Consider the following 14505-nt stretch of genomic DNA (forward strand, 5'->3'; position numbering starts at 1 on the left):
GAAAGGATGAAAGAATACAGATGACTCTTAACTTTTGCATAAGTGATTTGGATAGAATATGAGTGGGCTAGAGCACAGTACTACTACTAATGATAATAATAATAGTAGTTCCCATCAGCAGGCAGGGGAGTTTGACTGGGATGAGCAGAGCCAAGGCCTGGTGCTGGGGAGCTTCTTCTATGGGTACCTGCTCACAAACTACCTTGGGGGCCGCCTCGCTGACAGGTTCGGGGGGCGCCGCATCTATGGGGCCGGCATCACCCTCACGGCCGTCCTCACCCTGCTGTCCCCCGTGGCCGCCAGACACTCCACGGGGGCCTTTGTGCTCACCAGGATGTTAGTGGGCATGGCGGAGGTGAGTATGCAGTGATTTTTTGTGTTGTGGTTACTTCTCTGAGATCCTGACAGTACCTAGAGCACACACGCACACACACACACACACACACACACACACACACACACACACGAAAACACTGTTGTATGAGCATCAGTTTGAATTTTGTGAGTCTCTTTTGTAACAGCACAGCACCTCTTCTTTCTTCTCCTCTATTCCTTCCTCTTATTGCCACATCTTCTGTTTCTCACTCTATCTTCTTCCCTTTCTTCTCACCTGTTCTTTCCACTTATAACCACATGTTCTTCTATTTCTTGCAGACACACACACACACACACACACACACACACACACAAAACATTATTATATCAGCATCAATTTGAATTTCACATAGCTCTAATGATAACAACAAAGTGCCTGTGAGGGTGTGAGGGTGGCACACTCCCCTAGTCTATAACTCTGGCTGGGACCACCATATTACATCATCTGCTGCTGTCATGAATAGTTCCAATGTTACAATGCCTGTTTTTTGTCATCCACAGGGGGTGACCTTCCCGTCCATGAACATGCTAGTGTCCTACTGGATTCCTCCCCAAGAAAGGGCACGCTCGCTAACCCGCATTATTGGAGGTTTGTGTGACGCCAAGACAGTGTTGGGGACTTGACGGACTTTATGAGTGGGCCAGTCAAGGACAGATACAGTTAAACATGACTGATGCATCTTAATGACTGTCAGTTAAAGAACCCTCTCAATAGTTAAACTTAGGTTAGGTTAGGTTCAAACTTTTTCTGAGTCTAGACCTATAGTAACTGTTTGGGGATTTGCTAGGTTAGGTTAAGTTTAGGGTATCTTCAAACACATGACAGCCAGCACCTGCTGGTATAAATCAACAAAGAATGACCTCTTTTTGTTGTTTAGGAAGTCTCATTAGTTAGGGAGCATATTTGAATTATCTAAGTCAAGACCTATAGTAACTGTTTGGGGTTTTGTTATGTTAGGTTAAGTTTATGGTATCTTCAAACACATGATAGCCAGCACCTTATGGTATAAATCAACAAAGAATGACCTCACTTTGCTGTATAAAAATCTCATTAGTAAGGAACCAAGTCAAAACCTATAGTAACTGTTTTGGGTTTTGTTAGGTTAGATAATTAGTTATACAGTAAACAATAAGAACATTTATCTTCATAACTTCAAAAGGGACTCAGTTATGCTTGTAGGTCTGATCTCATACCCAGAAATTGTTGTACAGTAATCCCTCGCCTTATTGCGGTTCACTTATCGCGGTCTCACTGTATCGCGGATTTTTAAATTGTAAATATCTAGTTTCGTATCGCGGATTTTAAAATTGTAAATATCTAGTTTCGTATCGCGGATTTTAAAATTGTTAATATCTAGTTTCGTATCGCGGATTTTAAAATTGTTAATATCTAGTTTCGTATCGCGGATTTTAAAATTGTTAATATCTAGTTTCGTATCGCGGATTTTTAGCCATATCGCGGGATTTTGCGGTATGGAGGTATTGTAATATATTTATTATTTTAATTATTTTGCAGTAAAAGAAGCATTTTCTAGCCTAAAACATTGAAAACAATATAAAAAGATTTAAAAATATTAATTAGAACATATTTGAAGAATATTAAATGCGTACAGCAGATGAGTAGACACAGACTCGCACGTATGGAAAACACAGCTACGGCCGCTTCCTCTTGAGCTAGTTTGCCCACGTGTGATCATACACAGCACACTATTGGCTGATGGATGGGAGGTGACCAACCAGAGCACTGTGTTCTGTATCCTGGGCGCTGATTGGCTCAGCGACCGTAGCATTTGTTGGTTCGTGAGTGGTTAGCTCGGAGACAAAGGGAGAGTGTGTTACAGCTTACTACCGTTAAATGCTACAAGAAGTTGGCAGTGAGGACCCAGACAGGATGAGGCGGTGGCTACACTTGGACAAGACTCAAGTCCTAAACTTTTTTTTTTATTTTTATTTATTTTTTTATTTTTTTATTTTTACAGCTAAGGAGACAGCTCAAGGGCGCAAAGAAAAAAAAGAAAAAAAGGCCCGCTACTCACTGCTCCCGAACAGAGGTTAAAGGAGTGTCCAAAATCAGAGGTTAATTTTGGGAGGAGAGGTGTCCTGATACCCTCCTCTTGAAAGAGTTCAAGTCGTAGGCAGGAGGAAATACAGATGAAGGAAGATTATTCCAGAGTTTACCAGCGTGAGGGATGAAAGAGTGAAGATGCTGGTTAACTCTTGCATAAGGGGTTTGAACAGTATAGGGATGAGCATGAGTAGAAAGCCGAGTGCAGCGGGGCCGCGGGAGGGGGGGAGGCATGCAGTTAGCAAGTTCAGAAGAGCAGTCAGTGTGGAAATATCGATAGAAGATAGAAAGAGAGGCAACATTGCGGCGGAATTTAAGAGGTAGAAGACTATCAGCATGAGGAGGAGAGCTGATGAGACGAAGAGCCTTAGCCTCCAGCTCAGCATGATTACTCCAAGCTTATCTAGTTTCGTGGAACTCTTAACAGTACTCTGGAATAAACACGCGGCTACTAAACCGAACAGCTGATTCGCTCTTCTTCTTCTTGTGACCACAACTTACCGACCTCACGAGAAATTAACCGACATGTTGGTGACTGAGTTTCTGGCTAGAATTTCGATGAGTTTCCCGTGAAATGTAGGCGACTTTGAATCTCTCTTGAGAAACTAGTGGCTGGGTGACCGTGTTCACACGGGCTGGGGCGAGATTCATAGAGATGCATGCTTGTATATGATATAAATAAAATATAATATACAAATAATAAAATAAATATAAGGTCGCTACTTCGCGGATTTTCATCTGTCGCGGGGGGTTCTGGAACCCAACCCCCGCGATAAACGAGGGATTACTGCATTACAGAATAGAATATCTGAATCTTTTATGTATATATTGTAAATAGCTGTTACTGTTGCTGCTAATAGTACTGCTGCTATAATTATTATTATTATTGTTGAATTTTACATTAGTTTAAAATGAGAAGTCTGTATTGTTCTGAATGCCGGCAAGTTCCTGTATACATCCAATACTGAGCTTCCTTCATGTGTAAGCTGACTGGTGTGCTAATGCTGACCTGGATCTGGATCTGGATTAATGATGTGCAGGGCACCTGTATAGGTGCATAACATGCATATTTGACTGACTGACTGATAGACTGGCTGGCTGGCTGACTGACTGACTGACTAACACTCATATAGTACAAACACTCCCTTATTTATATTACTTGTATGAAGTTTTATTTGGTGTAGGATTCCTATATCAGTTTACTGAGGATAATTCACGTTGATATGATAATCCACTAATCATACTTGGGGGATTTGTGGTGCAGTGGTTAGCACACTTGGCTCACAATCGAAAGAGCCCGGGTTCCCGGTTCGGGAGCCCGGGCAGAGTGGAAAAATTTGTGCGGCTTTTCCAATACCCTACGCCCCTGTCCACCCAACAGTGAATGGGTACCAGGTATTAATTGGGGGTTGTGTCCCGTCTCCTGGGATCTGTTTTTTTTTTTTTTTTTTTTTTTTTTTAAAAAAAAGGCAGCTCAAGGGCACACACACACAAAAAAAAAACAATAAAAAAAAGCCCGTTAATTGCTGCTCCCATAAAAGAGCCAGAGGAGGTGGCCAAAAGCAAGGTCAAATTCGGGAGGAGAGGTGTCCTGATACCCTCCTCTTGAAAGAGTTCAAGTCGTAGGCAGGAGGAAATACAGATGAAGGAAGATTAGATTGTTCCAGAGTTTACCAGCGTGAGGGATGAAAGAGTGAAGATGCTGGTTAACTCTTGCATAAGGGGTTTGGACAGTATAGGGATGAGCATTAGTAGAAAGTCGTGTGCAGCGGGGCCGTGGGAGGTGGGGAGGCATGCAGTTAGCAAGTTCAGAAGAGCAGTCAGCGTGGAAATATCGATAGAAGATAGAAAGAGAGGCAACATCGTGGCGGAATTTAAGAGGTAGAAAACTATCAGTAGGAGGAGGAGAGCTGATGAGACGAAGAGCCTTAGCCTCCACTCTGTCCAGAAGAGCTGTGTGAGTGGAACCTCCCCACACATGTACAGAATACTCCATACGAGGGCGGACAAGGCCACTGTATATGTATAGCACCTGTGTCGGGGAGATAAACTGGCGGAGACGATACAGAACGCCCAACCTTGAGGAAGCTGATTTAGTGAGAGAGGAGATGTGAAGTTTCCAGTTGAGATTTTGAGTTAAGGATAGACTGAGGATGTTTAGTGTTGAAGAAGGTGACAGCTGAGTGTTGTCGAAGAATAGGGGATAGGTGTTGGGAAGATTGTGTCGAGTTGATAAGTGGAGAAATTGAGTTTTTGAGGCATTGAAGGACACAAGGTTCCTTCTGCCCCAATCAGAAATGATAGCAAGGTCTGAGGTTAAGCGTTCTGCAGCCTCCAGTCTGGAGTCGTGTACTTCCTGTTTTGATGGTCTTCTATTGAAAGAAGTTGAATAATGCAGAGTGGAGTCGTCGGCATACGAGTGGACAGGACAGTTTGTTATGGAAAGAAGATCATTGATGAATAACAGGAAGAGAGTGGGTGATAGGACAGAGCCCTGTGGAACGCCACTGTTGATAGGTTTAGGGGAAGAGCAGTGACCGTCTACCACCGCAGAGATAGAACGGCCGGAAAGGAAACTGGAGATAAAGGAACAGAGAGAGGGATAGAATTCGAAAGAGGGCAGTTTAGAAAGTGAAGACTGGTGCCAGACTCTATCGAAGGCTTTCGATATGTCTAGCGCAACAGAGAAAGTTTCACTGAAACGGCTAAGAGAGGATGACCAAGAGTCAGTTAAGAGAGCAAGTTCCCTTCTTTTATAATTCCTTCCCCTTCTGTCTCTTTCTGATATGACGACAGATGTTGTGCTGACTAAACGAAACTTTCCAAACTTTCCAAACTAATCATACTTTACTTTTCATTACGTTGGGCTGCCAGGCTTTTTACGAGAGTGATGACATGTCGATCCACTCGTCACACTTACAGAAATACCTCAATGTACGAGTGCCTTACTTTACAAGTGTTTTGATTAACGTGCGTTAAAAATCCACAAAAAATGCCTTCGTTTATGAGCGGTGACTTGGTGTATGAGCATCCTGTTTGTACAAGTTGAAAATGCGAGCGTGGGTTCCCTTTGTTTGGCGCCAGACGAGAGCGCTCAGAGTGGAATACAATGGGAACGGGGTCTCAGTCTGCATTGTACACTCGCAGAGGTGACGCCCGTGCATTTGTGTCCGCTTACGTTTGTGCTCCAGTGTGTGATCTTTGTGTTTTCAGCGCTACAGTGTGTGTTTGATTCGGTTTATGAGTTTTTTGGTTTGTGATCAACATCCCAGAACGAATTAAGTTTGTAAAGCGAGGAATGATGGTATTTCCCTTACATACCAGGCTGTCACAACGGAAAATTGATCCACATATCCTACCTTGTTTACCTCGTGTCAGGCTGTCACAGTGTTTACGAGAGTGACGATATATTGATGCACTACTCACATTATTTTCTCTCTATTCCAGGATGTCACAATGTTTTCAAGAGTGACAATATGTTGGTCTACCACCCACATTATTTTTCCTCTTGTTCCAGGGTGTCACGTGGGAACGGTGGTAACGTTATCACTGAGCGGGTGGTTCATACAGTCAGAGTGGGGCTGGCCATCAGTGTTCTACGTGTACGGTGCCCTGAGTCTGGTGTGGAGCTGGTTCTGGTTCCGGCACACGTACGACTCTCCCGACCAACACCCGACCATCACCGCAGCCGAGAAGTGTTACATCAAGCAGGGCATCGGGGACCACAGAGGGAAGATGGTGAGCTGAGTCTGTTCTTTCAGCCTTTTTTCCTTTTATAAGAAGTGTAAGGGTGGCAAGACATGTTGTCCAGTGCAGATGTAGCTAACAGATGTGGAGTAGAGGACCTGGAAACAGTGCTCAGAAGGGAAAGACTCCGATGGTTTGGACATGTAAAGAGAGCAGGGGAGGATACAGTGTTGGGAGTTGTGGAGAGATTAGAGGTAGAAGGAAATAGATCAGTTGGTAGACCCATTTGACAAGGCTTTCATAGGAGTTGTGGGCATTTCCAGGGGTATTTTTATGGCCCTGAACGCCTCAATTGATCTTTGTTGGTGTTTTCCTCCATCTACTTTTTTTGGGGGACAGTGTATTGAGGGTTCTGATGTATGGCTTTGTTTTGCCCTCGTTTGCCTCCTTGAATAAGAAAATAAAACCGAGCATAATTTTTTGGTTTTAGCAGTGAAGGAAGCAGCTCAAGGGCTAAATCAACAACAGAAAAGAAAGAAAAGGTTGTCAAGTTCTGCTCCTGTAAAAGTTGATAGAACAGAGTGGCCAGAAGAGAGGGTCGATTTTGGATGGAGAGTTGTCTTGATACTCCCATTTAGGTTGGTATTTTTAGACCCTTCTGCCTCTCACCCACCGTTGCCAGATTATCATACTCAGAGCATAGTATTTACCGGTTCCTGACGCATAACTATCGCCAAGAAACACCAGGAATGAACAATTTTAATGATAATTACAAGTGAATCTCATTATTGGGGTCCAGGAGACAGTTTTTGGGTTGGAACTGTTCAAATATAAGGAAAGAGAGGAAAGAAGGCTGATTTTGTTGATCTGTGTGCCCTTCATGGTTTTGTGGTGGTACTTGAGGTCTCTTGATACTCCCCTGTGGAAGTGTTCAAGTCATAGGCAGGAGGAAGGAGAGAGGAAGGCAGACTGATTTTGTTGTGTATTTAGTGGAAGTGTTCAAGTCATAGGCAGGAGGAAAGAGAGAGGAAGGCAGACTGATTTTGTTGTGTATTTAGTGGAAGTGTTCAAGTCATAGGCAAGAGGAAAGAGAGAGGAAAGAAGACTGATTTTGTTGTGTATTTAGTGGAAGTGTTCAAGTCATAGGCAGGAGGAAAGAGAGACGAAAGAAGACTGATTTTGTTGTGTATTTAGTGGAAGTGTTCAAGTCATAGGCAGGAGGAAATACAGACGAAGGCAGACTGATTTTGTTGTGTATTTAGTGTTCTTTCTTGCAGGGTCTGGAGGTACCCTGGCACTCCATCCTGACCTCCGTGCCCTTCCTGGTGGTGGTGGTGTCTCACATCGGACACAATTGGGGCTTCTACTGCCTGCTGACGGAGCTGCCCACGTACCTCAAGAACGTGCAGCACTTTGACATGAAGCAGGTGGGTCGGGACAGATATTTACACTTAAGAACATAAGGACATAAGAACGTAGGAGTCTGCAAAAGGGCAATGGGTCTGTACAAGGCAGCTCCTTTGAACCTAAGCTCCCGTGTATCTAACCCCACCTAATTGCGCTGTCCATGAATTTATCTAATCTATTTTTTAATGTGACAGTTGTATTGGCATTCACCACATGACTGATCAGCCTGTTACACTCACCTACCACTCTGTTAGTAGACCAATTTTTGCCTATGTCCCTGTTGAATCTGAATTTATCCAGTTTGAACCCATTACTACGTGTCCTACCCGGTTCTCTTACCAACAGAACCTTATAAATATCTTGGTTCCTACTTGGACGAACAAATCATAGCAGTGTAACAACATTGGGATGCATTGGTCTAATATGTGTCTCAGTTTTTTTTGCCTTATTGTGAGCATCTGGGTACTTAGAAATGGTATAGGCAGTGGAGTAAGGAGCCAGTGAGCCTACTACATATACTGTTGGCCCTATATCTGTCCCTAGATATTAGATAGTGCTTAAGTTTTTACTGGTGTTAAAAAGTGGTAAGGTAGTGTGTATGAGAGTGCTAAGATAGAGTGCTTTAGTTTTTATTAGTGTTACAGAGTGCTAAGATAGAGTGCTTAACCCCTTGACTGTGGATTTCTTACAAGAAGACCTCACCAAGCTACTGGAATGGAACAAAAAGTGGCTGCTGCAATTCAGTGAAGAAAAATGTAAAGTCCTGCACCCTGGGAGGGGAAATCCAGCATACCACTCCACTATCCACCACAGAGGCAGAGAAAGACCTGGGAGTGTATGTTACCAGGCTACCAGTGAAGGGATATCCAGCATACCAATACCACATGGGAAACACACCACTATCCACCACAGAGGCAGTGAAAGACCTGGGAGTGAATGTTACGAGGCTACCAGTGAAGGGATATTCAGCATACCAATACCACATGGGAAACACTCCACTATCCACCACAGAGGCAGAGGAAGACCTGGGACTATATGTTACCAGGCTACCAGTGAAGGGATATCCAGCATACCAATACCACATGGGAAACACACCACTATCCACCACAGAGGCAGTGAAAGACCTGGGAGTGAATGTTACGAGGCTACCAGTGAATGGATATTCAGCATACCAATACCACATGGGAAACACTCCACTATCCACCACAGAGGCAGAGGAAGACCTGGGACTATATGTTACCAGGCTACCAGTGAAGGGATATCCAGCATACCAATACCACATGGGAAACACACCACTATCCACCACAGAGGCAGTGAAAGACCTGGGAGTGAATGTTACGAGGCTACCAGTGAAGGGATATTCAGCATACCAATACCACATGGGAAACACTCCACTATCCACCACAGAGGCAGAGAAAGACCTGGGACTATATGTTACCAGGTTACCAGTGAAAGGATATCCAGCATACCAATACCACATGGGAAACACTCCACTATCCACCACAGAGGCAGAGAAAGACCTGGGACTATATGTTACCAGGCTACCAGTGAAGGGATATCCAGCACACCAATACCACATGGGAAACACCACTATCCACCACAGAGGCAGAGAAAGACCTGGAACTATATGTAACCAGGCTAGCAGTGAAGGGATATCCAGCACACCAATACCACATGGGAAACACCACTATCCACCACAGAGGCAGAGAAAGACCTGGGACTATATGTTACCAGGCTATCAGTGAAGGGATATCCAGCACACCAATACCACATGGGAAACACTCCACTATCCACCACAGAGGCAGAGAAAGACCTGGGACTATATGTTACCAGGCTGTCAGTGAAGGCGAAATCTGTTCCAATTGCAGCGTAAGGGTTAAGAAAGTGCATGGGACAACGCTGTACATTACTATCTAGGTTTAGCAGTAAGTTGTTTGTGGTGAAATTGTATCTAAAATGTCTCCACCTTTTCCCAGAATGGCTTGCTGTCAGCGCTGCCCTACCTGGTGCAGTGGGTGTTCAGCCTGATCTATTCCTCCTACATGGACCGCCTTCTTAAAGAGGATAGACTCTCCACCGTGCAGGTCCGGAAACTCTCCATGGTCATAGGTAGGTGGTTGCTTCTTAGTCAGTCGGTATCGGTCGGTATTGTGTTTATAAATCTGTTAAATACTAATATCAAAATGGAGTTTGTTTCATGGTCACCAGTCATTATCAGCCCAGCGTAGGACAAAGGCGGTCCCTTCCTCATGAAACTACCCTCCGTGGAAATAACTAACACAACCTCCACCAAAGCCTCGTCAAACTATCACTATGCTCATAACACTACCCATGGAAATACAAACACACTCAAAATTTTATCCTTGAATCCAACACACTACAGTCTTTTTTTATGTATTTTTTTCACAGCCAAGGGAAGGGTCAAGGTGGTGGTGCTTCTGCTACAAATACTTTCCTAGAACTCAAAATTTTATCCCTGAATCCAACACAACAGTATTTTTTTTTTTTATAGCCACAGGAAGGGTCAAGGTGGTGGTGGTGGTGGTGGTGGTTCTGTTACAAGTACTTTCCCAGAATTCAAAATTTATCCTTAACTCCAACACACAACAGTCTTTTTTTATATGTTTATTTCACAGTCAAGGCAGTGGTGGTGGTGGTGGTGTGAATCATATGTTGGCATCTTACATTGGCGTCTTACATCATCGCTCTACATTGGCATGTCCCTTTCTCCTCAGCCAATTACTTCCCCATGGTGTCGCTGTTGCTGATGTCCTGGGTGGGCTGTGACAGGTGGCTGGCGGTGGTGCTGATCTGTGTGACGGTGGGCACGACGGGAGCCTCCCTCTGCGGCATGCACTGCGCTTTTCAGGTACAACGGCTAACAGGCGACTCAGTGCTCTAAGACTTCCACTGTTCGATGCATCTGTTGGGAAAGGTGTATTTCTTGATGTCTCTTCATGCTTCTTTTTCTGTTCATGTCCCTAAGTTGCTCTGCTGTCCTTTACAAACAGATCTTTATGAATTCTACCTAATCTCTTCATTGCCTTACTACTGCATTGGTGTGTGTATTTACTTAGTTGTAGTTTTACAGGGCCTGGGTTTACGCTTGTGTGGTCCCGTCTCCATATCTATATATGTCCAGCTTTTCCTTAAAGTTGTGCACACTCTTTGCCGACACTACATGCTCACTTAGTCTGTTCCAAACCTCTGTTTCTTTGCAGGAAGCTTTATTTCTTTATGTCTCTCAAGCATCTTCCTTTCCTCAATTTTTTACTATGTCCTCGTGTGTTGTTGGTGTTTCTTCCTTCTCTTAGTAGTAACTCCTCATTGTCTACTTCTTCCATTTTAATAAATAATTTATAAATTTGTATTAGGTCTCCCCTTTCTCTTCTTTGTTCCAGTGTTGGTAGGTCCATTTCCTTTAACCTTTCTGTGTGTGTGTGTTTACCTAGTTGTAATATAGCTACAGGAAGTGAACTACGCTGTGTGGCCCCGTCTCTGAGTTTCAATTGGTCAAATTTTGCTTACAAATTCGCTTATGTTTCTGGAATGAACAACATCTTTGTCATGGCTGTTCCGCTGGTGGATGCATCTACTGGTGAAACTATTTCTATACATCTTTCAGGCATCTTGTCTTTCTCAGCTTCCTTTCGTGTCCTCTGGTTGCTCTCCCATCCTATACAAACAGATCCTCTCTCAATTTTATCTATTCCCTTCATCACCCTGAAAAGTGCAATCCTATCACCTCTTTCTCTTCTTTCTGTTAGGGATGGCAGCCCCAGCTTTTCCAATCTTTCTTGGTACGATAAGTCCGCCAGGCTGGGGACTGCCTCGGTGGCTGCTCCCTGGATTCTTTCAATCTTGTGTATGTGCTTCTTTTAGTGTGGGGACCATATAACTGCTGCATGTTCCAGTCTTGTACGAATCATGTCTGCTACCAGTTTCTTCATCATCTCTTCGTCCATGTACTGTAGTGAAACAGCATTCTTATATTTGTCAGAAGCTTATATAAGAATGTTTCACTACATTGATGAAGAGATGATGAAGAAACTGATAGCAGCCATGATGCTTCCAAGATAAGAATGTGCTTAGATCTAGTAAACAACAGACCAGTGACCGGCGCAGAGACTGTCAGCCAAGCAATGATGCCAATTCTGCGAGTCTATCCTTGAAGGATTAGGCCTGCCAGCCCTCGTGGAACAGACTGTAGTAAATTTATTCACAGCTATTAAGTCTTCTCTTTGTCTCCTCTCTTCAAGCGTCGTCAGTTCCATTTCCTCCAATCTATTCTGTACAATGTCAGGTAGAAAAACATTGTTATTGACTAAAACACTTTCCTCCCCAGGAGCTGGCGCCTAACTTTGCCGGGACGCTGACAGGGATCTCCAACACCCTCGCCACCATTCCCGGCTTCCTCGCCCCGGCCGTGACGGGAACAATCATCAACAACCAGGTAGGAAGGAGTGTTCTGAGTGTCATTACCTGTGACCCGGGCCGCTGCGTAAGGCACTGACATGTAGATATTATGGTTGGTATTGTCAGACACTGCCAGGCTTCACATTAACTATTTCCAAAGGACAAAAAGGACATCAGTTGCGTTCTAATGAGTGCTTTTGTAGGCTTCTGTTAATGAAGAAGGGTGAAACTACCACCAAGGTCATTAACCCCTTCACTCCGGCGACACTTACGTCGGCATCCGACTGGCGTCCAATGGTGTCACCGTATGGAAAGGGTTAGTCCTCTTCTAAACCTCTTAATCCTCTTCCATTTCCTCTTAATCCTCTTCTAAACCTCTTAAGAGAAAATGGAAGAGGATTAACCCATCCACTGCGATTGGCAAGGATTTGGATTTCACTGGTAGCCTGGTATCATAAAATCCCAGGTCTTTCTCTGCCTCTGTGGTGGATAGTGGAGTGTTTCCCGTGTGGTATTGGTATGCTGGATATCCCCTCCCAAGGTGCAGGACTTTACATTTTTCTTCATTGAATTGTATCAGCCACTTTTTGTTCCATTCCTGTAGCTTGGTGAGGTCTTCTGGTAGGAAATCCACAGTCAAAGGGTTAAGAGGAATTTAGAGGAGGATTGAGTGGTTTAGAAAAGGATTATTCCTCTTCCATTTCCTCTTGACCCTTTCCATACTGTGACGCTGACGTCTGCGTCATGGATGGAAAGGGTCGTGTGGCATTTGAAAAAATTACACTAGTCTTTGTTGAGGGGAGCTGTCTTTTTTATTTGGATTAGCTCTTTCACAAGTTTATATGTTCAATGCACCCAACTTCACCTTGTACCTCATTGTAGCCTTTGTAGAGGGGAGTTGTCGATTACATTGGATTACATTATGATCAGATTGGTGTTTGAAAAAATTGCATCAGTCTTCTTCATTTGATTAACTTTTGCACAAGCCTATATGTTGTTCAGTGCACCCAGCTTTACCTTGTACCTTATCTTTGCCTTTGTAGGGGGGAGTTTTCGATTACATTGGGTTATATTATGATTGGATTGGTGTTTGAAAAAGTTACATCAGTCTTTGTTGAGGGAGGCGGTCTTTTTCATTTGGATTAGCTCTTTCAACAAGTTTATACTTTGTTCAATGCGGCCTTTGTGGAGGGGAACTGTCTCTTAGATTAGATTAGCTTTTGCACAAGTTTGTATGGCGTTTGAAAAAATTACATCAGTCTTTGTTGAGGGGAGCTGTCTTTTTCATTTGGTTTGGCTCTTACACAAGTTTATATGTTGTTCAATGCACCAAACTTAACTCTATACCTTTTCTTAGCCTCTCCGCTCTCCCTCTTTCCTCATCCTTTACCTCACCCTCCCTCTGTCCCTTCTTTCCTTTCTTTCCCCTCCTTTTTTCCTTGGTATCATCAGCTTTTGCACACAATGTATTATATTGTGTTGCACCCTACCTTTACTCCTTTTCTTTTCTCTCTCTCTCCTCACCTCTCTCATCCTTCTCCTCCCTTCTCTCTCTCCTTCTTTTCCTCCCATTGCTTTTGCACAAGTCTGTATATTGTTCAGTGCACCCAACCTTACCTTATACCTTTTCTTAGCCTCTCCCCTCTCCTTCTTTCCTCATCCTTTACCTCACCCTCCCTCTCTCCCTTCTTTTCCCCTCCCATTTCCTTGACTACTACATCGTATTAGCTTTTGCACAAGTCTATATGTTGTTCAGTGCACCCAACCTTACCTTATACCATTTCTTAGCCTCTCTGCTCTCCCTCTTTCCTCATCCTTACCTCTCACTCCCTTCTTTTTCCCCTCCCATTTCCTTGATTACTACATCAGATTAGCTTTTGCACAAGTCTATATGTTGTTCCATGCACCCAATTTTACATTGTACGTTATTTTAGCCTCTCCGCTCTCCCTCTTTCCTCATCCTTTACCTCACCCTCCCTCTCTCTCCCTTCTTTTCCCCTCCCATTTCCTCCACTAGTACATCGGATTAGCTTTTGCACAAGTTTATATGGCGCTTAACCCGTACAGTGTTTAGTATGTATATATACGTACCTCTTAGGGAAGTGTTTAGTACGTATATGTACGCAAGCTCTTTTGAGGGCTTATACGCCCTTTATTTTTGTTTGTGTATGTAACATTGTTCATTGATAGTAAAGAGGGATAATTTGACAAGTCTTCGTATTTTTTAATAGATGTTAAAGGGCCTTTCTGTACATTTGTCCGCATTCCAACAAAAATCATTATACAAGAAGGTAAGTTACTTTCTTCTAGGTAATTACTCCTTGATTCTATAATCAGTAAGGCATGTGGAATTGTAAATTATGGTTCAGAGTAATTGGAAACGAAAACTGATCGTTGGAAGCTTCATAGTATTATGTTGAGCTTTGAGAACTACACACGGCCTTGAAGCGAGCTGTGTTGCCTGATGCGCATCCAACCATTTTGTTGAACTTACAATTCCTGTTTATTTTTTTTAGGTTTTTGTGATGTAAAGAAGTACTTGTACATCACTCACG

At 43.5% G+C, this 14505-nt stretch overlaps 1 protein-coding gene across 2 annotated transcripts in view; it reads left to right on the top strand.

The window, feature by feature from the left end:
* LOC127002018 (putative inorganic phosphate cotransporter) overlaps positions 1–14505 on the top strand; it is a 35009-nt gene that overhangs the window by 13187 nt on the left and 7317 nt on the right. Inside the window, exons 5-11 of one of the 2 annotated variants that reach the window (XM_050867339.1) lie at positions 119–355; positions 877–964; positions 5958–6178; positions 7405–7554; positions 9511–9643; positions 10270–10403; positions 11880–11987. In XM_050867339.1, coding sequence (XP_050723296.1) covers positions 119–355; positions 877–964; positions 5958–6178; positions 7405–7554; positions 9511–9643; positions 10270–10403; positions 11880–11987 — 1071 coding nt within the window. The remainder of the gene's footprint in view (positions 1–118; positions 356–876; positions 965–5957; positions 6179–7404; positions 7555–9510; positions 9644–10269; positions 10404–11879; positions 11988–14505) is intronic. The other variant, XM_050867340.1, reaches the window with a different exon arrangement.

The sequence above is a fragment of the Eriocheir sinensis genome, chromosome 22 (assembly GCF_024679095.1).
Source record: "Eriocheir sinensis breed Jianghai 21 chromosome 22, ASM2467909v1, whole genome shotgun sequence".
In the NCBI taxonomy this organism is placed as follows: Eukaryota; Metazoa; Arthropoda; class Malacostraca; order Decapoda; family Varunidae; genus Eriocheir; species Eriocheir sinensis.